Raw genomic sequence first — 26,079 nt, forward strand, 5'->3', positions numbered from 1 at the left:
CGCCCATAAATCACCAACATTAATGACTTTCTAACGACGACATTGATACTTTACCCCATCAACCCCACCAATTTTTACCTTTTTTTCTTCAATGCAATAACGACCTTCTTTCAAGAAAAAGGATTGGAGTTTGGACTCTTGATGGAAGATTTCCACGCATGCCTATTATTAAACAAGCCATGATCATGGCGGAGGGAATAGATACTTTCTGCATCTAAACGAAGTCTATTTTATTATTATTTGCAGATCCTCTGATATGCTTTCTATCTGAATTTGAGAGTCAAATGAGAGGGAAATACATACATGAAGTGAGCTCTATATTATTTAATAACTAATGCCCAAAAAATCTATAAGGACAACAATAAATCTTGTGTAATTCACCTCATCTATCTATCTCTACTGCATGAACTCTCATATTCAGATAAGAATTTCGGCTGCTGAAAGCCGGAAAGAGGATGGGCGATCATGGTAAAGGATGACTAATTGAGCAATTTAACAATGTCAACACGATCTGTGGCATGAATTTTGGCAATACTGCGCCCACGCCCACCATTTGACACAGATTTCAGGATGAGCAGCTGATAACACGCTTCAAATTCTTCTTCGTTGAATTGAAAAACATGGCAGAATTCATTCTTGCAGATATCAAAATCCTCACCGCCAAAACCCATTTGTTTCATCACACGCAGCGTTACGGCAACAGCAACTACGGATGCCCCATGATGCACAAATCTAAAATCATGGAGCACATGAGAAAGGATAAAATGCTCAAACATTGCAGAGAACTGCTCCACATGCTTGTGATCTGCCAAAGGAACCATTTCGATTATGTAGCTCAGGAAAGAAAGTGGGATGACGGGATTCATCTTCCAATCTAGCAGAGACAGAACCAAAAGCTCCATTCTTTGGATTGATTTTGGCGTAAATGCATACTTTGATTTGTCAACCTGTAGTCACCATATAATGGTTAATTTCTTCCAATTACCCTTTCCATGGAGTTGCAAAATCATCATGCAAAAGAAGCGAGCAGTACTAAAAGGAAGAACAGAAAAATGGAGATGAAGTTAAGAGACTTGTAAACATACTTGGAGATCAAGGAGAGGAGGAACGTGGGTCTCCTCCACTTTGGCTGCTAAAGTAAGACAAGTTGTAGCAACCAACTGCACCATCCATGGCTTCATGGGCAATTCCCTGCAGAGGTTCTGAGTGAGTAGAAAACGATCCAGATAGTTAACAGCTAAAACCACCGTGAAGGCAGAGAAAGAATGGTAAGAATTAGCATCCAAAATCCAGTGTACAGCCTCTTGACGATCATGAGAGGCGATTAGAGACAGACGATCATCCACTTGCAAGCCATAGCAGCAGCCAAAAACCTTCGTATGCTCTTCGTGTTCCTTAGATAACAGGATACGGAGCCAACATTCCTTTTCAAGCTCTTCCAGTTCCACCCGGTGTTGTGGCAAAGGACTAGGAACTGAAGCAGCTACTACTACGGATGCAGTACCCTTATTATTCTGCGTTCTTATTAGGGGCTGCTTAACAGCACTCCAGTAATCTTCGTCGCAGGAAAGGTCGTTGTCGTGAGCATGATCATCAGGGTTTTGTCCTTCTTCCGCCATAGCTTAAATTTTCTCTACATTCCAAAGAAAAGAAGCCTGTAAATCCGTATTTGACGGTCTTCTCTCCCTGCCTCCGATCCACTACAGTCTTTTATACTATCTATCTGCAAAATGTCTCCACTTCCACTAAGTTTTGATATTATTAATTAATCCGGAAGGATCTTATGAACACTAAAGCTAGCTCTATATATATTTTATTAAATCACTGCAAATACTAGAGATCGGTGGATCGATCTGTAGTACTACTTCTGCCTAGCTAGATCTTCGATCTCTCTGGTTAAACTTTTTAAATTTTTTCAGAGTACTGTCTGAGAGTCCCAATAACCTCTAAAAATCTTTCTTAAATCTCACCTACCATATTTAAATCACAGGGAGACCATAGCTAGCTGTATGTTGACTTGGGCAGATCTTAGAAACTAGCTAGGCAAGACAAGTCAACATGCATGGAATTTGCCCCGCGTGGTGCCCTTATTTATTAAGTGGGATCCCTTTAAAACTAAGATGATGGACGAGATCAGACATGAGTACAGAGGCTGCATTAGTTGAGCACGTTTTCGTTGTAAAAATAAGAGCATATTTGCAGAGAGGTCGTTCTGCTTCTACCGGCAGGCGTGCATGCAGGCCATATTATAACATGTGGGTATAAAATGGCGGTGAAAAAACTATTGAAAATAAGGGGAAAACTACTCACGTACATATATAATTACGATGACAGAAATTACTTCATTTTCTAGGGAACAGATCGCATTAATTACGTCGTGCCATGATTATGTCATCTGCATGACGAAATATTAACAGTCCAATCTATATAGTACAGTACGACAGCGCATACATTTATGACCTACGCATGGTTTTTTATCTACTGCGTACATTTCAAGGGAATCTTTTATTTATAATTTTCGCAACATATTAAATAAAGTATGATATAATTTAATTTAAAATATTTTATAAATTAAATATTATAACTCTGAAATCTACAATATTATTTATGTGTTCGATTTAAAAATAAAATAACTCTTTAAATTATAAAATCTACAATAAAAAATTACCGAGAAGCCCCCTTCATGATAGGCCTCTGCCTATCTTTTGCAGAGAGCGGGAGACAAGTCCCATCCTAATTCTCAAACGCTTTTGGATTTTTTTTATATAAAAAAGATAATGGAAAACAGAAAAACATTATATTTTGATTTTTCAAAGTGCTAGTAGAAAAACTAGCAAAAATAATTTTCATTCCATGTTTTCTTTTTCCATGTACGACTGAATGAGAGATGAAGTACTTACCTATTAAGGGGAGAATTCAACGCGTGCTCGTAGGCCAGTTTGCCGGTTTGGATATAAAAAATATTTTATTTTATCTTATTTTATTATTATAATTTTTTTAAATTTTTATACAAAATATAATAAATAATTTATCTTTATCAAATTTTAAAATAATAATAAAATTAAAAAAATAATATTTTAATAATATTTTATACTTTTAATTTTTATCTCAACTTACTAACCAAACCACACCTTAAGATCTTAATTCTTTAAAAACAGTCTTAGATTGAGATAGTTAATGGCTCTAGAATGTCATGACAAGGAAGACAAAATAATTAAGAATAAAAGAACTAATAGAATTTTTTAATTGGGATTATATCAAAATATATCAAATATAATTTTCATAAGAGTCCTTCTCTTCTCGACTAAGAGAGTGAGGTGGTTGCTCCTTGTTTTTTGAAACAAGACATTTGGTCTCAACTTGGTTTGAGTTTGGTGCATGGCAATAGAGGAGGATGATCTTTCATAACGATGGAAGGGTTTCCATCTCACTGAAGTTGAAAATGATGTGATCCAGATTACAGATGATACAATTAAAGTTTCAAACGTGAGAGGAGAACACTACTTGATGGTTTTATTTGTATCAAATAAAGGTTTTAATAGAGAAGCCTTTAAGGCTACTATGTCCAAAGTTTGGAGATTGGAGGGATGGGTTGTGTTCAAATAAGTTGGTGATAATCATTTCATCATGGATTTTCAAGAGCAATTTGATAGGGACAAATTCTTGCATGGCAGGCCTTGGTTCTTTGATTGTGCACTTATAGTGCTCTAGGCTTTTGATGGTGGTATGACTATTAAGGACATTCCATTTTCTCACGAGCCATTTTGGGTGTAAGTTCACAATTTGCCTTTGGCAGCAATATCTCAAGAAATTGGGATGCAAATTGGCATGAGAATAACGGTAGTGCATAAAGTGGACGTAGATAAGGAAGGGTTGGGATGGGGGAAGTGTCTTCGTATTTGTGTGGAGGTGGAACTATCAAAGCTATTGTTGCGAGGCACAATGTTTGGTATAGGTGGGAAAAAAATCTGGTTGCCTTTCAAATATGAAAGACTACAAAATTTCTACTTTAGGTGTGGAGTGGTGAAACACAAGGGTAGGGAATCTTCTTTTGTTAAAAATGATCCAAAAGAGATGGATGTATCATTGTAGCAATATGGTCCTTAACTGCAAGCACAATCTATGAATTTATCTTTATTTGGCGTAATGAAGTACGGGGGAGCAAGAGTTTCAGATCAGCGACAGTCGTCAGTTTCTAATAGTGAAGGTAGTGGTGATACTAAGGAAGGGGAAGGTAATCAAGATGCGGCTTTTGTAGTGCAGAATTAGGAGTTTTCTTAAGATAATTCTAGTAATTCAAACTATAGCTTTTCTCAAATCTTCTTGGAAAAGGAGAGCTAGGGAATTAAGGATTCCCTATACTTGAAAAATGAGAGCTAGGGAAGTAGCTGGTTCTGATACTGCAAACATGCATGCCTGTAAGGAGGGTAGAAATAGAGGTGTTGGACAGTTGAATTCTAATGTTACATGTCCAATGGTTAAAAAAACTAAATTAGATCGCAATCCTAAAATGTGCTTTAATCAAGAAAAGTTGGTGGAAGCTACCGAGCAGCTCCACTAATAACAATGAATTGTCTAAGTTGGAACTGTTGAGAGTTTAGGGACCCTTGGACAGTTCAAGAACTTTACCTTTGGGTGAAAATTAAGTGCCCAGATTTTGTTTCTGTGATGGAAACAAAATGTGTAAGAGATAAGGTGGAGTTAGTAAGGAACAAGTTGAGTTTTGATTGCAGTTTTATAGTAGACAACAAGGGACTTAGTAGAGGATTAGCTTTTTTCTGGTACAGTTCTAGTAATGTGAGTTTGAACTCTTATTCTAGGCACCATATTTCTTTGATTCTGAACTGTGACTAAGATGATAGGTAGATTCTGATAATAGGCTTTTATGGGATTCCTTATACTGGCCAAAGAGAGGTTAGTTGGAGATTACTAAATGAGCTAAAACTAGTAGATGACAAGGCTTGGCTTTGTCTTGTTGACTTTAATGAAATCCTTCACCAAAATGAAAAAGAGGAGATTGTAGTTAGATCATACCAACAAATGGAGAGACTTAGAGATGAAGTTGAGGAATGTGGGCTAAGTGACCTTGGTTTTCAAGGTAACGAATATACATAAAGTAATAATCGTGAGGATAGTTTATTCATTGAGGAAATATTGGATAGAGTTTTTGCCAATCTATAATTGTCTTTAATGTTTGAGTTTTCTTGTGTCATTAATTGCCTGCACAACCTTCAAACTATTCTCCCATTTTGGTTGAAGTGAACCAGTATCAGAACTGTAATGTTCAAGGTAGCAAACTATTTAGATATGAGGCATGTTGGGACAAGAGGGAAGACTAAGGCAAAGTTGTTGAAGATGGTTGGAAAAGAAAAGGGCAGTACTGTAATAGTTTGTTGTCTATCTCTAATGGGCTGTAGATGTGTAAGAATTCTCTCATACAGTAGAATAAGAAGTCTGTTAGTAAGAGCAGGGGTTTAGTGCTAGACAAACTCAAGGAAATCTCAAGATTGCAAGAGATTAACAAAGGTGGGTATGTAGCTGCCATTAAAAAGACACAAAAGGAAGTTGACTATTTATTAGGGGAAGAGAATATGCGATGGAAGCAATGAGCCAAGTAGAGATGGTTGCAAGAAGGAGATATAAATACTAAATATTTCTACATGTGTGCTAACCATGGAAGGAAGACCAATAAAATTAGTAAGATTGAAAGGGAAGATGGTTCTTTGGTCACTTCTATTGCAGAAATCTCAATGTTGTTTCAACACTTCTATCAAGATCTATTTTCTTCTTCAAATTCTACAGGAATCTCTGAATGTCTCAATTCATTGATGCCCAAAGTTACAGAAGGAATGAATATAAGGTTAACCAAAGTTTTTGTTGCATAAGAGGTTAAAGATGATGTCTTTCAAATGAATCCTATGAGCTCCTCAGGGCCAGATGGTTTCAATGCTAGTTTTTATTAGGCTCATTGGTATATTGTTGGTCAAGATGTTTGTAGAGCTGTTGTGACGCCCCCAAATTCCGTTTGGGATCGAACGGACATTTGAAGTGTCGAGACATGCAACACAAGGTTACCTCCTATAACAGCCCGCTAGAAATTCAATTGTGAAATTTCTATTAACTTTAGGAACCTCGTGAAAACCCCATAAGTTTTCACGAATCCATTAATCGTATAGGTTTTTGTTTAACTACATAGTTAGTGTTATTATTTACTATGGTGTCAGAAGTGTGTTTTTGATTATTTGAGATAGTTAGAAGTGTCAAAATGTATTATGGTTTGTGCCATTAGACTCGGGGGGTTATTTAAATTTTTATAGCGCAATAACATTTTTTTATATTTTTGGACAAAACGTCTGTTCAAAACTGTAGATATTATTGGATAAAAAGAAATATCTTGAGGTAATTTTCATGAATATTATTGGGTAAAAATATTTTGAGTTGATTTTTATAGATATTATTAGATAAAAATATCTTAAGTTGATTTTTTGTAGATACTATTGGATAGAATATTAGGAGATAATCTTTTATAAATATTTTGGGTAGGAGAAAACTACACTCAACTCTCAACTCCAGCCTCATCTCTTCCACATCTCATCCATAAGTATCTCCAGCCACCTCTCCCCACGAAATTATCTTCATTTACACTTTCCATTGAAAGAATATCAAACACTCTCTCTCGGACAGCTTTTAGGAGGTCTTTTGCACACCCATTTCGAAGCTTTTGTAAGTATTTTCACACGATAACTCCTTCATAAAAGTTGTTCCTCTTTGAGTCTAGTTTCCGTAGATGTATTTTTCGTATCATTCCATGGTCATTTGGTCAGTCAAAAGTATTTTTAACCATAGAAAGGTAATTCTGGGCGTGAATTTAGAGAGTATGTTATGTTTTAGAGTTTTTGACCAATCTAATGGACATATCTTGGTCCGAAAATTTTATGGAGTGTTCTTAGCATGTGTTTAAGAGTTTTCATTGAGGTTTTGTTACATGACTAAAGCTTTTGATGATATATTTTCTTAGATCTAGAAACTTAAAAACTGGAAGTGGCAAAACAGTTTTTATTTGGAGAAAGTTTGAATATTTCGAGGTTTGATCTTACTCTAAAGGCTTTGATATTTTTATATGATGATTCTAAGTCTCTTATTTTCATGTTAGAATGTTATTTTGGAGATATTTAGTATTAATTTCAAATATATGATTTTTCTATGTAAGAAAATTTCGGTTAGGTCTAAGATTTGATGTTTTTGGATTAGATCCATGTTTATTTTTTTTTCTAGCTATGTGATTTTAAGTTTGATGGTTGGATCCTATTTAAGACACATCATTAAACCATGTGATGCTTTATTTCGAAGATCTCACCTTCTTAAGCCATTGATCAAGAGATTTATCAAAACTAGTTGAGGAAAACGTTTCTGTTTTTAGACTAAGTGTAAAACCAAAAACTTCAAATGTTATTTTGTGATTTTGGTTACTTTAGTTTGATGATTTAAAGCATAGTTGATATTAGGATGATATTGTGAATATGTTAGAAGTAAGATTTGATTTTTGAAATTCTTGGAGATGTTTTGATTTAAGGTCAAAACTTGTGATTCAAGTGCTTGGATTTTTTTACAAAAAAAAAACGTTTGGTGTTGATTATTAGCTTTTTCTAAATGGATGTTTTAAGTATGGTTTTGAACTTAGGATTGGAAGATGTTTGTTGCAAAACTTTGGTTTAAGCATGAGTTTTGAAATTGGAAGGAATTGCAACAAAAATCAAGAGAAATGGCCTATGGATGTTTCGGCCATAGTGTGTTCTTCATAGTTGTGTTTTGTTTTAAATTTTTTTGAATTGATATTTAAGTTTAGGACAAAATTTACATGAGAAATGTAAATTTTAGAAACTTTTGGAATTAGTATGCAAAATCCTTAAGTTATGGGTAAAACGGTCATTTTCCCACATGTAGAGAGGAAAATGAAAATTTTACTCTTTAAGTTAGTATTTTTCAGAGTAAAATGAAAATTTTACTCTTTAAGTTAGTATTTTTCATATTTCAAATATTTAGTGATTTAGTTCTAACTTTTAGAATCACTAATTACAGTTCCTCGTGGTCGCACTTGAAGTTTTATAAGAAACGCGGAGATCGAGGTAAGTTAGTTTTTAACTTACTAGCAGTCTACTGTGTATGTGTGCTAAGTAAAGGAATTACAGTGCATGTATGTGTGTTATCATATATGTCATGCCATGCCAAGTTATCACGTAATTGTCTATTATACAGAATTTATTCTGTCGTCAATTTTTATCTGTTACATAATATATTCTATCATGTATTACTGTACCTTACAAGTACGTCATGCTAAGTATGCCATCTATTACATGTATGTCAAGTCATGTAATATTCACTGTTGCAAGTATGTCATGTTAAACATGTTGTCTATTATATGTTATGCAATGTTACGAAATATTTCTATCTCAAGTTGGTTATGTATTTCAAGTTATATTCAAGTCACGTTATGTTACGTCAGGGCTTCAGTCATTTCGTATTCCAGTCACGTTTCATCTTGATTACTTATGTATGGGGTCACAGCAATTGTGACGCATACACTACGTGAGACATAGCAATTGTGACAAGTAGAATACATGGGGCCACAACAACTGTGGAGTATGTATTTAAGCAGTTAAAGAATAAGTTTCCGTAGAATACATGGGGCCACAACAACTGTGGAGTATGTATTTACACGTAGAATACATGAGGCCACAACAACTGTGGAGTATGTATTTTTCATGTTAAGTCAAGTTTGTGTAGAATACATGGGGCCACAACAACTGTGGAGTATGTTTTTACACGTAGAATACATGGAGCCACAATAACTGTGGAGTATGTATTTTTCATGTTAAGTCAAGTTTCAGATCAAGTTTATGTCAAGTCAAGTTCAGTTCATGTTTCAATTTAAGTTATGTCAATTATACAATGTTGTACTCCAAGTTATGCTTTAATTACTTATGAATTTGATTATGCATTTATGCTTTTACTGTCATGCATGCATCATTAGCTTGTGTGGAAGTTTTTTATTAACTTACTGAGATTTGTAATCAAATCTCACTTTGGTAGTCCCAACTACCATTCCCCCCGAATGGTAGATCTTGTTACAGGACCTGAAAGAGAATCAGGAGCTGATTAACTAGACACAGTTGACTAAGCGACGGTGCGACGTCAATGTTAATATAGTAGTTAACGTAAATTACTACTTATACAATGGAGTTGCATCTTTAGTATTTTTTGGATCATAACAATTTTGGACTAGTGTTGTGATCTACTCAATGGGTCTTTATGTATGAAGTATGTTTTAAGCATTTGAGATATTTTCAATTTGGTGCATAGTATTGCTAAAGAAAAAAATTATCCGCTGCGAATATTGCATAATGATAGATGCATGTTAGGAATATTGCATCTTATATGTCATGAACGGGGGCAGGTAACCTTGTGTTGCATGTCTCAACACTTCAAATGTCCGTCCGATCCCAAACGGAATTTGGGGGCGTCACACCTGCCCCCGTTCATGACATATAAGATGCAATATTCCTGACATGCATCTAATATTATGCAATATTCGCAGCGGATAATTTTTTTTTTTAACAATACTATGCACTAAACTGAAAATATCCCAAATACTTAAAACATACTTCATATATAAAGATCCATTGAATAACTAAGATCACAGCACTAGTTCAAAATAGTTATGATCCAAAAGTACTAGAGATGCAACTCCATCGTACAAGTAGTAATTTAACTACTATATTAACATTAACGACACACCGTCGTTCAATCGACTGTGTCTAATTGGTCAACTCCTAATCCTCTTTCAGGTCCTATAATAAGATCTACCATTCGGGGGGAATGGTAGTTGGGACCACCACAGTGAGATTTGATTACAAATCTCAGTAAGTTAACAAAAAAACTTTCACACAGGCTAATGATGCATGGATGACAGTAAAAGCATAAATGCATAATCAAATTCATAAGTAATTAAAGCATAACTTAGCGTACAACATAGCATAATTGACATAACTTAAATTGAAACATGAACTGAACTTGACTTGACATGAACTTGATCTGAAACTTGACTTAGCATGAACTTGCTTTGAAACTTGAATTAACATGAAAAATACATACTCCACAGTTGTTGTGGCCCCATGTATTCTACGTGTAAATACATACTCCACAGTTGTTGTGGCCCTATGTATTCTACGCAAACTTGACTTAACATGAAAAATACATACTCCACAGTTATTGTGGCCCCATGTATTATACGTGTAAATACATACTCTACAGTTGTTGTGACCCCATGTATTCTGCACATCACAATGCAGTTAAATACATACTCCACAGTTGTTGTGGCCCCATGTATTCTACACAAACTGAATGTACTCAAGATAAAACGTGATTGGAATACGAAAGGACTGGAGCCCTGACGTAACATAACGTGATTTGAACATAATTTGAAATACATGACCAACTTGAGATAGAAACATTTCGTAACATGGCATAACATATAATAGACAACATATTTAACATGACATACTTGTAATGTACAGTAATACATGACAGAATATATTATGTAACAGATAAACATTGATGACATAATAAATTCTGTATAATAGACAATTACGTGATAACTTGGCATGACATGACATATATGATAACATACATATATACACTGTAATTCCTTTACTTAGCACACATACACAGTAGACTGCTAGTAAGTTAAAAGCTAACTTACCTCGATCTCCGCGTTTCTTATAAAACTTCAAGTGCGATTACGAGGAACTGTAATTAGTGATTCTAAAAGTTAGAACTAAATCACTAATAATTTAAAATATGGAAAATACTAACTTAAAGAGTAAAATTTTCATTTTACTCTCTACATGTGGGAAAATGACCGTTTTACCCATAACTTAAGGATTTTGCATACTAATTCCAAAAGTTTCTAAAATTTACATTTCTCATGTAAATTTTGTCCTAAACTTAAATATAAATTCAGAAAAATTTAAAACAAAACACAACTATGAAGAATACACTATGTCCGAAACATTCATAGGCCATTTCTCTTGATTTTTGTTGCAATTCCTTCCAATTTCAAAACTCATGCTTAAACCAAAGTTTTGCAACAAACATCTTCCAATCCTAAGTTCAAAACCATACTTAAAACATCCATTTAGAAAAAGCTAATAATCAACACCAAACTTTTTTGTAAAAAGATCCAAGCACTTGAATCACAAGTTTTGACCTTAAATCAAAACATCTCCAAGAATTTCAAAAATCAAATCTTACTTCTAACATATTCATAATATCATCCTAACATCAACCATGCTTTAAATCATCAAACTAAAGTCACCAAAATCACAAAATAACATTTGGAGTTTTTGGTTTTACACTTAATCCAAAAACATAAACTTTTTCCTCAACTAGTTTTGATAAATCTCTTGATCTATGACTTATAAATATATGATCTTCAAACCAAACCATCACATGGTTTAAAAAGATGTCCTAAAACATATGTAAGCTTCTAATTCAAGATCACATGGTTAGAAATTAACCAAAACATAAATTTAGCTAAGAATATCCACACTTTGGCTTATCTAAATATCTCTTTGCATAAAATTTCATATTTTTGAAACTAACATCAAATATTTTCAAAATAATAATATAACATGTATATAAGATGCTTAGGATCCTCCAATAAAATTATTAAAGTCATTAGAATAGGTTTAGACCACCAAAGAGTTAAACTTTCTCAAAACAGAAACTGTTTTTCTTCTTCCAGTTTCTAAGTTTCTAAATCAAAGAAAATCTTTTATCAAAACCTTTAATCATGCAAAAATCCTCAACCAATAGTCACATATACATGTTAACAATACTCTATAAAACTTTCGGACCAATATCTATCCATTAGCTTGGTCAAAAACTCCAAACTATAACATATTCTCCAGTTTATCTCCCAGAATGACCTTTCTATAGTTTATATAATATTTGACTGACCAAATAATCTTCAAATGGGGCCAATAAGATATCCATGTAAACTAGACTAAAAAAGGAACAACTTATATGAAGGAGACTTTATGATAAAACACTTACAAAAGTTTCGAAATGGGCGTGCAAAAGAACTCCTAAAAGCTGTCTGATAGAAAGTATTTGATATTCTTTTAAAGGAACGTGTAAATGAAGATAAGTTTGTAGGTGATGGCTGGAGCTACTTATGGATGAGAGAAGGAAGATGATAAGGCTGGAGTTGAGAGTTGAGTGTAGTTTTCTCCTACCCAAAATATCTATAAAAGATTATCTCATAATAACACAGAAAGTCTCAATCTCAACAAAGAGAAAGCAATAGAGGAAGTTCAACATGGAGCCATCAGGAAAGATCATCAAAATTTAATACAAGATGCAACCAAACAGTGGAAATTTGTGAAAGATCATCCAGTGGAACAAATTTTGGGAGAACCTTCACAAGGTGTAAGTACTCGATCATCTCTTAGAAATATTTGTAATCATACTGTTTTTCTATCTCAAATTGAACCCAAAAATATTGATGACGCACTTCTTGATGAATCTTGGATTCTAGCTATGCAAGAAGAGTTGAATCAATTTGAAAGAAATGATGTTTGGACACTTGTTCCTAGACCCAAAAATTATACTATTATTGGAACAAAATGGGTTTTTAGAAACAAGAAAGATGAGTCTGGAGTCATTACTAGAAATAAGGCTCGACTTGTAGCCCAAGGTTTTAATCAAGAAGAAGGAATCGATTATGATGAGACATATGCACCTGTCGCAAGATTAGAAGCTATTCGAATGCTACTTGCATATGCTTGTTATAAAGATTTCAAACTTTTTCAAATGGATGTTAAAAGTGCTTTCTTAAATGGTTTTATAAATGAAGAGGTATATGTTGAGCAACCTCCAGGTTTTGAAAATCATATTTCCCCAAATCATGTTTTCAAACTCACAAAAGCACTATATGGACTTAAACAAGCTCCTAGAGCTTGGTACGAGAGACTCAGTGGTTTCTTGATTGAAAAAGGTTTTTCAAGAGGAAAAATCGACACAACTCTTTTCATTAAATATGAAAATGATGATATTCTTTTGATTCAGATTTATGTTGATGATATAATATTCGGTGCTACTAATGAAAATATGTGTCAAGTTTTTGCTAAGACTATGCAGGAAGAATTTGAGATGAGCATGATGGGTGAACTTACATTCTTTCTCGGATTGCAAATTAAGCAAGCAAAAAGTGGGACATTCATCAATCAATCAAAATATATTAAGGAATTACTGAAGAAGTTTGGGATGGAAAATGCTAAGGAAATTGGAACACCAATGAGCCCATCAACTAAACTTGATAAAGATGAATCCGGTAAGCCAGTTGACTCGAAGATATATCGAGGTATGATTGGTAGCTTATTATATTTAACAGCCAGTAGACCAGATATTATGTTTAGTGTGTGCTTATGTGCACGTTTTCAATCATCTCCAAAAGAATCACATTTAATTGCAGTTAAGCATATTCTTAGATATCTTAGTGGTACAATTAACCTAGGGTTATGGTACCCTAAGCACACATCTTTCGATCTAATCAGCTACACAGATGCAGATTATGCTGGCTGTAAAATAGATCGAAAAAGCACTAGTGGAGCATGCCATTTCTTAGGTCATGCATTAGTTTCCTGGTTTAGTAAAAAACAAAATTCTGTTGCACTATCTACTGCTGAGGCAGAATATGTTGCTGCGGGTAGTTGTTGTGCTCAAGTTCTCTACATGAAACAACAACTTGAAGATTTTAAACTCATGTATAATCACATTCCTATCAAATGTGATAATACAAGTGCTATAAATCTTTCAAAGAACCCAATACAACATTCTAGAACTAAGCATATTGAAATAAGGTATCATTTTCTTCGAGATCATGTGCAAAAAGGTGATATAATGTTAGAGTTCACAAACACACACGATCAGTTAGCAGATATTTTCACAAAACCTTTACCAGAAGATAGATTATGTATGATCAGAAGAGAAATAGGTATGATGCATGCTATGAATATCTCTTAAAAGATAGACCAGAGTCAATAAAAATAGAGATAGATTTTTTTTAATACTTTTACATAAATTTGAGATTCTTAGCCTCATGTTTGAGACGCTCATTCTCTTCATACAATATCATGTCATTCTTATTCATGGGAACCGGCAAGCGGAATGAAGAATCTAATAAAGATTTCAACTGTTTATTCTTCTGCCGAATGATTCCTTCCCTTGTGTGAGACTCTTGAACAATTTGTTGAAGTACAACAATTTGTTCTTTGAGCTTTTCAACTTCGTGATTTTTGGCTTGTAGCCGCTGAGAAAAAGCCACAATAGAGGAAGAGTAGCGAGTCCCAAGACTCACCAAGTCATAAATAGCATCAGAATCTGACTTATTAGTCAGATTATTATTTTCTTGCTGCAACATGGCACCAATGGTAGCTGCAGAAAGAACAGGAGGTTGAGATGCAGAATGCCTCATGGATGGATCTAGAGAAATGTTAGAAGAATGAGCCATTGAGAAAAGAATAGAAGGCTTAAAACGAGAATGCTGAATGAATGCAGATGAGTTATAGAGATGAGATGAAAACTTGATGCGGATTAGATGAATTTCAGGACTGATTTTATAGAGATAGCATAAAGAATAAGACAAACTATTTTCTCTTCAAATCTTATTTAGTCAAAAGAAATACAAGATATGCTGGACACACATTGTCAAAAGTTTTCTTACTAAGCCAGCGAGATTAACAGTAGATTGTCCCTATTTTTCTAGTAAACGATGAACCTCTGCTGTTATCTGCCGATGTTGACCTTGTATCTGAACCCTTTCTCGTTCCAGCTCTTCTATTCGTGGTTGCAGATCATGAGCATACCAATCTGTAAATTTTTTCAACTCTTGGTTTTCTTGCTTTAGCCTTTTATTCTCACTATCCTTATTAGCAAGCTTCTGTCGTAACTCAGATATTTGCATGTTAAGATGATCAATCTCACTCACCCTCGCCATTAACCTTCGAGACATGATCGTAACAGAGGCAGCATATTGATTACTGAGCATTCTTGATTCTGCAATAATCTCAGAATCAGCCTTACTAGAAAAACGGTTCACTACTCCTATCATGGTATTGACGGCCTCAGGAGAGAAGATTGATGATTGATGCGTCAAGGGTTCCTGATTCAAGTCTGGAACATTAGTGGAAGAGAATTGCTCAGCCATTCTATCGTTGTGGAAAAACAGAACTCAGGTCAAGAAGTGATTATTTTTTTGGCATCCGATAGATGAAAATGATCATTTTTTTATAGAAACTCGGAGCCTTCAATCCCATTTGTCAACAACATCAGGCGATTGTTTAAATCTTCAGCCGTATTAAATTCATAGAGTTAGGCCTCGAGGCTTTGCAGCACTTGTCGGGTCACGGACGGCTCCATTTTTCAACTATCTACAGTGACTATTAAACGCATCGTTTTCTTCAGTCCATTTACTTGTTGCGGATCCTTTTTAATGATGCCAAAAGGAGGAGAAGTGTTAGACTAGAACATTAACATTGTTTAAATTGCTAAACTTGTTATATATGCTTGGAATTATATTTATACTTTTGCTTGAAAAACTAACGCATATTTTCAGGGGGAGCTTAAGTATTAATATAGGTTTCAAGTTCTATCAAATATTTGTCATCATCAAAAAGGGGGAGATTGTTGAACTCAAGGTTTCAAGTTTCATGTGATTATAAATCTACACATGGATTTTGATGATAACAAATGAATTCAAAGAATAAAGAAGTCTCAAGCTCAAGTTGTCTACACAATGGAGTCAAGCACATCAAGGAAACAAGCATGAGCAAGAAGGGAACAAGTTCACATTAAAATTATAGAGTAATGTTGTAAATCTCTTCAAAATTCGAAATTAGGATTAATGCTCAAAATTAATATTTTATCATAAAGCATTAAAATACATTTTCCACATGTGCATGAATATTTTTGAAAATTAAATTTGAAAATTTTGAAAGATGATTGATTGTCATCTTTTGCATGTGCATGCCTTGATTAAAGGGTTGAACTTTGAAAATATTAAAGATGATTGATTGTCATCTTTCACATGTGCATGTTTTATTTGAATATTTTCAAAAGTGATTGATGCTTTTTTAGACTTATACAAAAAGTAAAAGATTAGGTTTGAATTTTTTGAAAATGAAAGTGTGCTCATTTTGTCATATGCCAAAAGTAAAAGATTAGGTTTGATTTTTTTGAAAAAGTGAATGATGTTGTCTTTGACAATTGAGAAAGAAGAACCTTTTATTTGAATTCTTTGAAAAAGTGAATGATGTTGTCTTTGACAATTGAAAAAGAAGAACCTTTTATTTGAATTTTTTGAAAAAGTGAATGATGTTGTCTTTGACATGTGAATCTTTTTAAATTTGAATATGAAGTCTCATATGCCTATAAATAGATCATTTGAGAGCTTCACATTTACAACACCAAGAGCATACAACATTCATTCAAAGCTTTCATTCTCTTTTCTCTAAACATTGAGTCTTAATCCTTGTTCATTTTGAGAGATATAGCTTGCGCTGTATTGTTCTTATTTCACTCGTTGAGGAGTGTTTTCTGATAACCTACCCACTATCAGCTTTTGTATCAGAAAAAGGGTGTGTATAACCCTTGTGTGTGTAGAAAGTATTCTACACGGGGAATAGTTGAATCACCACGTGTAAGGTGATTGCAAGTGTAGAGGGTGTTCTACACGGATCCTTTGTAGCGGTGTTGTTCAAAGGTGTAATAGGTTTCTATCTCCACCTGAAGGAGGTTGAATAGTGAATTTGGGAATCCTCAAGGGGTAGCTTGAGGCGAGGACGTAGGCAGTGGGGCCGAACCTCGTTAACATACTGAGTTTGCTTCTCTCTTACCCTTACTCTTTATATTTATTGTTATTTCATATTTTGTTTATATTTTATATTATATATTTGATTTATAATTGTTATTTTTTTTAATACAACTCAATTCACCCCCCTCTTGTGTTAGTCATCTGGGCAACACATAGTGAGTAATAATATCAATTATACGATTAATAGATTAGTGAAAACTTATCGGGTCTTCACGAGATTCCTAAAACTAATAGAAATTTTACCGTTAAATTTCTAGCGGTCTGTTACAGCTGTTCTCAAGTTTATTAACAATGCAGGTGGAGATTAAGCCTCATCAATGACACTTACATTGTGTTCATTCCAAAGAAGAAGAATCCAAAGCAAGTCTCAGATTATAGACCAATTTCTCATTGTAATGTTATTTACAAAATCATTTCTAAAGTCTTGGCAAATAGGTTGAAGAAGATTATGCATGAGATCATATCCCTTACTTATAGTACCTTTATCCCAGGAATGTTGATTCTTGACAATGTCACGTTGGTTTATGAAACTATGCATTCAATGAATTCAAGGATGAAGGGTTAGAGATGAGCAAGGCTTATGACAGGGTAGAATGAGAGTTTCTTCAAGTTGTTATGGCTAATTTGGGATTCAATCATAAATGGATTGGCCTAATCATAAGATGCTTAAACTTAGTTTTATAATATTTTTCCCAGTGGCTCTCCCCAGGTTAATTTCAAAGCTTCTAGAGGTTTAAGGTAAGGTGAACCATTATTACCATACCTCTATCTTATATTCTAAAACATTGAGTGCTTTACTTAATCAGGTCGAAGTGTCAAGAGCTATCACTGAGATTCCTATTGCTTGAGGATAGATTTGCATTAACTATTTATTTTTTGAAGATACAGCTTATTATTTTGTAGAGCTAACTCATTGGAGTGGAGCAACATGATTGGTCTCCTAGATTGTTATGAAAAAGCCTCAAGCCAAAGACTTAATGAAGACAGACTTCAATTCATTTCAGCAGAAACACAAGTAGGGAAGTTGAGGGGATTATTCTGAGCATTGTTAGGGTAAGATCTTCATCCTCATATGAAAAATACTTGATAGATCTCGTTTCAAAGCTTTTTCTGGAATTTTGGATGGAGTTAGAAGCAGGGTTCGTAGTTGAAAATCAAGTTACTGTCCAAAGTAGGCAATGAGATATTACTAAAGGCAATGATTCAAGCATTGCCCACCTACTACATGTGTGTGTTTAAACTCCCGAAATCCCTTCTATATAAAATTAACCAAGTGATGATGCAGTTTTGGTAGAGCCAACAGTAGAATCAAAGGAAGATTTACTGGGTTTCTTAGAGCCAAAAGGGAAAGGCCAAGTCAGTAGGAAGTTTGGTATTTAGGGATTTGGAGAGTTTCAACCTGGCACCACTTATAAAACAAGATTGGAGGTTTTTGCAGAACCTAGAGGCTTTGGCTAATTAAGTTTTCAAACTTAAATATTTTCCGATAACCTCATTTTTGGAAGCTAAGTTGCGTGCTAATCCATCTTTTATCTAGAAAAGTTTATTTGTAGTAAAGAATCTGGTGGAAGAGAGATCTCTATGGAGGATTAGGAATGGTGATCAAGTGAGGATATGAAAGGTTCATTGGATCCCGCAGCCTTCTTTCAAAGTCCAAAATATGCCTGTTGCCTTAGACTTTAATGCAAGGGTAAGTGCACTCATTGACTCAGATACAAGAAGCTAGAATGTTCCTTTGCTCAGAGACTATTTTTCAAGTAGGAAAGTGGAGTTGATTCAACAAATGCATGCCAATTGTTCAAGCTATTCAGAAAAGTTAGTGTGGAGATGTAACTTGAATGATCTTTTTACAGCGAAAAGTGCCTATCATTTACAAAAGGAGATGATTGAGAGAGGGAGAGGTCAAGGCTCAAATTTCTAACTCAAATAAGCAAGTCTGGTTTCTACTTTGGAAGCTAAATGTTCCTAATGCTACTAAAACTTTCATATGGAGAGCTATTTTAGAGTCTTTGTCAATAAACTCAAATCTTTTTAAGAGGGTTGTGGATTCAACTTTATATTCCCTATGTCAGTTAGAGGAAGAGACAAGTATTTATGCAACATGGGAATGTCTTGTTGCAAAAGATGTATGGCACATGGGCACAAAAAAGCTTTAGAAATCTATTTTTTTGCAGTCAGTTTTCTAAAATGGTTTGCAACTATCATTGATTTGTTTGAGCAGGAGCTAGTGGAGGAGATTGTAACAACAACTTAGAAGATATGGCAAAGAAGAAACACTTATCTTTTCAAAGGAGCCTTTACCCATTCAACAGAAGTCATGCTTTAAGCAAAGCAGTCAACCATTGAATTTTACGATGCCAATAAGAAAGAGAGCATGAATGAGGCAGTTTCAAATTCCATCATTGATAGCTAGGAACCTCCCCTTGTTGGGATCTATAAAGTAAGCGGAGATGCAGCTTTGAGTAGGAATGCTAACAAAGGTGGGCATTGAGATTATTGTAAGAGATAATGAAAGACATGTCATTGCTACAAAAAGGATGCAGGTACGTTATGTTCAAGATCCTCACTTGGCTGAATCCTATGGACTTTTCAAGCAGTTAAATTTACTTTAGAGGTTGGAATCAGAAAGATCATTCTGGAAGGTGATGTCTTAAATGTTATTAAAAATATTAATCAAAGTTTGGATTCTTGTCACTACTTGAGAGCTATTACTTGGGACAAAATCTATTCTTGCATAGTTTGATTATTGGGAAGCTATTCATATTAGAAAGTGGTCAAATGTTGCTGCAGATGCACTAGCTAAAAATGCATTAGGAATATCTGAGGATATTATTGATATAGAAAGTTATCCCTCTTGTATTATTTCCCTCATTTGAAAAAATTAATCAATAAAGAGCATTTATTCTTTTTAAAAAAAAAAGGGATAATATCACACATTTGATAGTAATTTAAATATTACTTTGGTTACGTATATCATATATAAATATAATCTCAATTAAGAAAGTTTTATTTTTTGATACAGTAGTCACCAGCTGGCAACGTATGATATAAGCCTCAATTTATGATTTTTTTCCTTACGAAGAAATACTTCTTTTCTTATTTTGATCGTGATTTTAGTTTTGATTTTGGTCAAGTTTATGACAGGTACGTGTACGTTTTAATTCGTGTTTTGATTACATGCAATAATTGGAATTTGCGAATTTTGTTTTATTTTTACAAAATTTGCATGTCTATGTTTCGACTTTTCTTCAAAATTATATATAATAAATAATACCAAATATAGTTGTGTAGTACACAAATATTTTTCCGTAATCTTTTCAAAAAAATAAAAACTAATAGGATTGATCCATTATTAAAAAATTAATTTTTTCATATGAGTCTTATATTTGTTCATATTTTTCAAAAAGATTATACGATACTTACATATTTCACGACCGCAAATATCATTTCTTATATATAATCATAGCTTTGTGGGCTTAGCTCTTCAATACTTTTAATTTCAATATGATAAGAGTTGTTTTCTATATATAAACCTAAAATTCCTTTAAATTTTTATTGGAACTTGACATGGCTGCATTAAAATCTAATGGGTCAAAGCGTACCACCTACTATGGGATTCATTATGGTTATAAAAAAGAGTTAGAACACTAATTATTTTTCCACAAAATTGCAGCACCTATTTTGATAGTGAGAAAATTTAATTATAAGTATAACTGTGTATTAATATATACATCAATCTAATATGATTGGTTAATAAGTAAATTTTATTAAACAAAATATTAATTTGAATTTTAAATATGAGTGAATCAGTATTAGTATGCAGATTAATACGAGACTTTATTTGTATGTAACAAAACCTAGAGCGATATTTTCCTAACAATATTCTATGAATTATGTTCATCATAGGAAATTTCACCCAAATTGCACCACACTTTTGCAATATTACCGTAGAAGAGGCAATAACGGTAATATTTGTTTAGGTTTATTCTTAGGAATATTGTAACTAAATTCATGTTGAAAATAATTAGGAATCAGATCATGGGATTTTTGGTAACGATATTCCCATATCTGATTTATTTCTAAGCATCCCACTTGAAGTAGTATTCTACATTAATTTATGCTTTCTAAATAAAAATCTCTTAATTATATACTCAAAAATTTTATGTGCAGTCATTTTGGACTAATCTTTACGTACTCTATTAATGTAATTGGTTGTGTTATTTTTTTTTAATATTAAATAACTGCTTTAGTCAATCACATCAGTGGAATGTACAAGAAATATACAAAAATGATTGTATGTAACAGAACTCTTATATAATTTCTCTCTTCCAATTTTTTAGAAGTCAAAATTCAAACAAGAAAAAAGGTAAGTTAAAAATTAGTCATAACAAAATTACAAACGAAATCTGGATATGATTTTCTTTTTTAATTTTTTTACTGAAATGCAGCCCAACAGATAATATTTCACCTGATAAGGTGGGAATGCATGGGATTGTTCTCATTGCAGTTATGGAAGAAGTAGATGGCATAGAGATTTTCTCCCAAGTATATAGAACAACTAGGAATGGGTCTGATCAATATTCGTTCCCCAATATAGCTCCCAGAATCATGTGGAATCTTGCTGTTCCAAGTAAAACTAGCAGCTTTGGTTCTTATTCTTTCTAATCCGTTACCATATGGATCTTTTCCGGCGCTGGACTCTACCTCTCACATTCTGTTTTTTTCATTTATAATCGGACGACCATTTTCTTTGACCATCTCGTATATATAAAGGAGATAGAGCTCATCACTCTAGCTACTCCTCGTTTCCTAATTTCCTCTATGATATGATCCTAACAGAGCAAAGCAAAATGTGGTCTTCAAAGCTTTCAGCTTTCTTCCTTCTGTTTATCATTTTTCCTACGTTCCAAACACCTGCTTTTGCAGTAGAAAATGTAAGCATTATGTGTCTCAAACTCAAGGATTTGAATCACTTTTACCTCTCTGCACCTTCAAGTTCTCTTTTCCGCTTTATCGATTGCATGATCATAAAACTAACTAACCTCTTTTCTTCTTGTTTGTAATGGAATAGTCTTATATAGTGTACTTGGGGTCCCATGCACACGGCCCTGAAGTTTCCGAAGCTGATCTTGATCGGGTGACTGATTATCATTATGAATTCCTAGGAACATTCGTGGGAAGGTATGCAACTTGGTATCTTATATGTCAATGATTTTCTTTTTCTTTTTCTTTTCAACTCTAGGGTTGACTCGAGTAGTAAAAGTTTTGGTCTAGAGGTACGTGCGCTCTCAAGTCTAATGCTCAAATCCTTGGATACATGCATATTTTAAGGATAATGTACATACAGTATGATTTTACTTACAGTAAAATCAAGCCCGAGGTTTAGTAGAATAAAAAGACATGTTACGTTTGCATGATGTTTTTGATTCAATGTCATAAAAAAGAAATGATTTTTTGTTACGAATGTTTCATTATTTTAAAAGAAATTATTTAGCAACCAAGAAATTTCACAAAAATAAATTTACAAATTGATTTGGTTTGATATTATACGTTAAATTGTAAAACTATTTTTATTGTAAAGTAAATATGAAACCATGTCAATTTATAGGTTTACTTTTATGTAATCTTTTTTTAGCGATATCACTTCTTCTTTTTAATATATTATAAAGTGTAAATCCATTGATTCGCTTCCATGCAGTAAAGAGAGGGCCAAGAACGCAGTTATCTACTCATTTAACAGATATATCAACGGTTTTGTTGCCATCCTTGAGGAGGAAGAGGCAGCTGAAATCGCGAGTAAGATTACAGAACATATTTATGTTCCTCATTCTTTAAATTTGTTTAGAAAAAAGTCATGTTAGTCAGTCAGGACTCAGGTATATATCAACTGGCATTAATTGCAGAGCACCCAAAAGTTGTGTCAGTTTTCTTAAACCAAGCAAGAAAACTACACACAACTCATTCGTGGGAATTTATGTTACTGGACAAACAAGTTCGTACAGGTTTTTACCAGAATTCCTTGTGGAATGAGGCCAGATTTGGTGAAGACACAATCATTGGAAATCTTGACACTGGTAATTAATCTATCTTTCGAGCTTTGTACTAGTTTTTCTTCTTCTGTGTATGCTCATGTAAAGAGTCTGACTGAGTGGTGTGTTATTCTAGGTGTTTGGCCTAAATTAGAGAGCTTCAGCGACCGAGGTTTTGGACCCGTCCCATCAAGGTGGAAAGGAATCTGTCAAAACGATACCAATGGTGGAGTCCCCTGCAATAGGTGTGCTCTATTTTAACGATCCAGTCTATGTTTCCCCATACTTCCACTTTCTTACTTTTATATGTTGGGATGGCCACAAAGTTCACGAGCAGATACAACTACTGCTCTGCTTCTATGCAAATTCTCTTCAGCTATAAAATTTCCTTGTTTTGGGGTGTGTGAGAAAATGCAGGAAGCTAATTGGGGCGAGATACTTCAACAAAGGCTACGCTGCCAATAATGGGCCAATCAACTCTTCTATGGAAAGTGCACTTGATCAGGAAGGTCATGGTACTCACACGCTCTCAACAGCAGGAGGGAATTTTGTCCCCGGTGCAAATGTTCTTGGTGTGGGCAATGGAACTGCTAGAGGTGGCTCCCCAAGAGCGCGGGTTGCTGCCTACAAGGTTTGCTGGGAACCAGTCAATGGTAGCCAATGCTTTGATGCAGATATAATGGCGGCCTTTGAAATGGCCATAAATGATGGTGTTGATGTGCTTTCTTTGTCACTCGGTGGCCCTCCGAGTAATTACTTCAACGATGGTCTGTCCATTGGGGCATTCCATGCTGTTAAAAAAGGTGTTGTTGTAGTATGCTCGGCTGGAAATGATGGACCGACTGCTGGAACTGTCACCAATGTTTCACCTTGGATGATAACTGTGGGAGCAAGCACAATGGACCGAGAGTTCCAAACTTTTGTTGAACTGCAGAATGGGCTGAGACTCAAGGTCATCTTTCTATGCGCCATGCTTTCTGTTCTTTTTCTTGTGAAGATATTGCTTACTCTTACGTTTTTCCATATTCTTTATGACTTTCTGTACTCCTTTAATACTACAGGGTTCAAGCCTGTCTAAAGCTTTGCCGGAAGAACGATTCTACTCACTTATTAATGGGGCACAGGCTAAGGCTGCTAATGCATCTGCAGAAGATGCGTAAGAACAAATTGTTTCACAGCTCTCCTCCTTATATTTCGACTAAAAGCTTCAAATTGAAGTATTTTTGCTGTGTTTGTGCTATACAGTATGCTCTGTTTGGACGGAACTCTGGATCCTGCAAAGGCGAAGGGTAAAATTTTGGCTTGTCTGAGAGGGAAAACTGCAAGAGTAGACAAGGGCCTACAAGCATCTCTTGCTGGTGCAGTTGGGATGATTCTTTGCAATGATGCGGCTAGTGGTAACGAAATTATTGCGGATCCTCATGTGCTACCAGCATCACATATTAACTACAAAGATGGCCTTGCTGTCTTCGCCTACATCAATTCTACCAAGTCTCTCTCTCTCTCTCTCTCTCTCTCTCTCTCTCTCTCTCTCTAATCAACATTTTCTTCAATTTCCTCACAAGTTATATGAATCATTAATAGGGACCCTCTTGGACTTATAACGCCCCCAAAAGCACAAATTGGTACAAAGCCAGCTCCATTCATGGCCGCGTTCTCTTCCCAAGGGCCTAACCTTGTTACACCAGAGATTCTCAAGGTTTGGCATTTGGCAATGAATCCAACATTAGCATCTTGTCCATGTTGATTTTTTTTTTTTTTTTTTTTTGGATGATCTCACAAGCAAGGAAATTTCATATGAATTTATTGTCATTACTCAATAGTATTCCTTCTCATTTGAACACTAAGGAACCAAGGTCCAAGACCATCACCAACTCAATTACATTTTATGATTATTTGTGATTCCAATGAAATTTATGGTATCATAAACTGTTGTTTCCTTTCCAACTTTCTCTAAATGTTCAGCCTGATATTACTGCTCCTGGAGTGGATATCATAGCTGGCTTCACTGGAGCAACAAGCCCATCAAACTTACCTTCTGATAATCGTAGAGTTGCTTTTAACACCATGTCTGGCACATCTATGTCTTGCCCTCATGTTTCTGGAATCGCTGGCCTTCTTAAGACACTTCATCCTGACTGGAGTCCTGCCGCAATAAGATCTGCAATCATGACAACTGGTAAAAACCTCTGTATTCAGAATTTTCCTCTTCTTGGGTTTGCTTTCTAGTTTTCCAAAACCTTATAAAAAAATGCAGACTAGTCTGTTTAAACATCTTTTGAATGCTTTGTCATAGCGAGAACAAGGGATAACACCGTGCATCCAGTTCTCAATGGATCCTTTGTGAAGGCAACGCCGTTCAGCTATGGCGCTGGCCACATACGACCAAACCGTGCCATGGACCCTGGCTTGGTCTATGACTTAACCGTGAATGACTATTTGGACTTCCTTTGTGCTCTTGGCTATAACCAGACTGAAGTTGAACTCTTTTCCGAGGCTCCTTGCAAATGTCGCAAGTCGGCAAGCCTTCTGCATTTCAACAATCCATCCATAGCAGTCCCTAAACTCTCTGGTACTGTCAGAGTGACTCGAAGACTGAAGAATGTTGGCTCACCAGGCACTTATTCAGCTCGTGTAAGAAAACCAGCAGGGATTTCAATTCGTGTTAAGCCTAAAACCTTGAAGTTCAAGAAAGTTGGAGAAGAGAAGAGATTTAAATTGACCCTGAAATTGGAGAAACCTGGCGTGGCTAAAGGCTATGTGTTTGGAGGGCTAATTTGGTCAGATGGCAAGCACTACGTAAGAAGTCCAATAGTAGTCGCAGCTGCTGCTGCCTATTAGATGTCATTAGCATTTAGGAAGATTGGCTTTGGGATTTATGATTAAGCATCTGGTTTGTAACATGAACACATGAACAGTGGTCAGACCAGTTTGCTGGGGGCTTTTCATGTTCTGCTCTTGTCAAAGTTCATAATCAAGAAGTGGTGAAGAGCATTGAAAAACATGTTGATCATGTAAAAAATAATTATAAAGGCCACTTCTGGTTTGTAAGGTCTACATTCTCCGCTACCTTTAAATATCATTATTCCATTTAACCGACAAAGTCGTGGATTTTGT

The 26,079-nt window shown here is 34.7% G+C and overlaps 2 protein-coding genes across 2 annotated transcripts; one reads left to right on the plus strand and one right to left on the minus strand.

The window, feature by feature from the left end:
- Positions 1–209: 209 nt before the first annotated feature.
- LOC122277180 (cyclin-D3-1-like) lies at positions 210–1,933 on the minus strand. The gene is made up of 2 exons (XM_043087080.1): positions 1,086–1,933; positions 210–947 (listed from the first exon to the last, which is right to left on the minus strand). The coding sequence occupies exons 1-2, from the start codon at positions 1,617–1,619 to the stop codon at positions 480–482; spliced, it is 1,002 nt and encodes a 333-aa protein (XP_042943014.1). The 5' UTR covers positions 1,620–1,933; the 3' UTR covers positions 210–479.
- A 19,774-nt stretch (positions 1,934–21,707) lies between these two features.
- Positions 21,708–26,019, plus strand: LOC122276686 (subtilisin-like protease SBT5.4). The gene is made up of 11 exons (XM_043086570.1): positions 21,708–21,867; positions 22,005–22,114; positions 22,632–22,729; positions 22,837–23,007; positions 23,099–23,207; positions 23,380–23,914; positions 24,024–24,118; positions 24,208–24,453; positions 24,547–24,661; positions 24,928–25,141; positions 25,259–26,019. Exons 1-11 carry the CDS (start codon positions 21,760–21,762, stop codon positions 25,801–25,803), a joined length of 2,346 nt encoding a protein of 781 aa, XP_042942504.1. The 5' UTR covers positions 21,708–21,759; the 3' UTR covers positions 25,804–26,019.
- Positions 26,020–26,079: the final 60 nt, after the last annotated feature.

Source organism: Carya illinoinensis, chromosome 9, assembly GCF_018687715.1.
Source record: "Carya illinoinensis cultivar Pawnee chromosome 9, C.illinoinensisPawnee_v1, whole genome shotgun sequence".
Lineage (NCBI taxonomy): Eukaryota > Viridiplantae > Streptophyta > Magnoliopsida > Fagales > Juglandaceae > Carya > Carya illinoinensis.

What these genes read in the sequence shown, in the direction of transcription:
- LOC122277180 (XM_043087080.1), bottom strand. Translation starts at nt 1,619, where the DNA reads ATGGCGGAAGAAGGACAAAACCCTGATGATCATGCTCACGACAACGAC. An exon ending in CTCCTCTCCTTGATCTCCAA is followed by an intron (nt 948 to 1,085) that starts GTATGTTTACAA and finishes TGGTGACTACAG; the next exon opens with GTTGACAAATCAAAGTATGC.
- LOC122276686 (XM_043086570.1), top strand. Translation starts at nt 21,760, where the DNA reads ATGATCCTAACAGAGCAAAGCAAAATGTGGTCTTCAAAGCTTTCAGCT. An exon ending in AGAGGCAGCTGAAATCGCGA is followed by an intron (nt 22,730 to 22,836) that starts GTAAGATTACAG and finishes CATTAATTGCAG; the next exon opens with AGCACCCAAAAGTTGTGTCA. An exon ending in AGAATGGGCTGAGACTCAAG is followed by an intron (nt 23,915 to 24,023) that starts GTCATCTTTCTA and finishes TTAATACTACAG; the next exon opens with GGTTCAAGCCTGTCTAAAGC.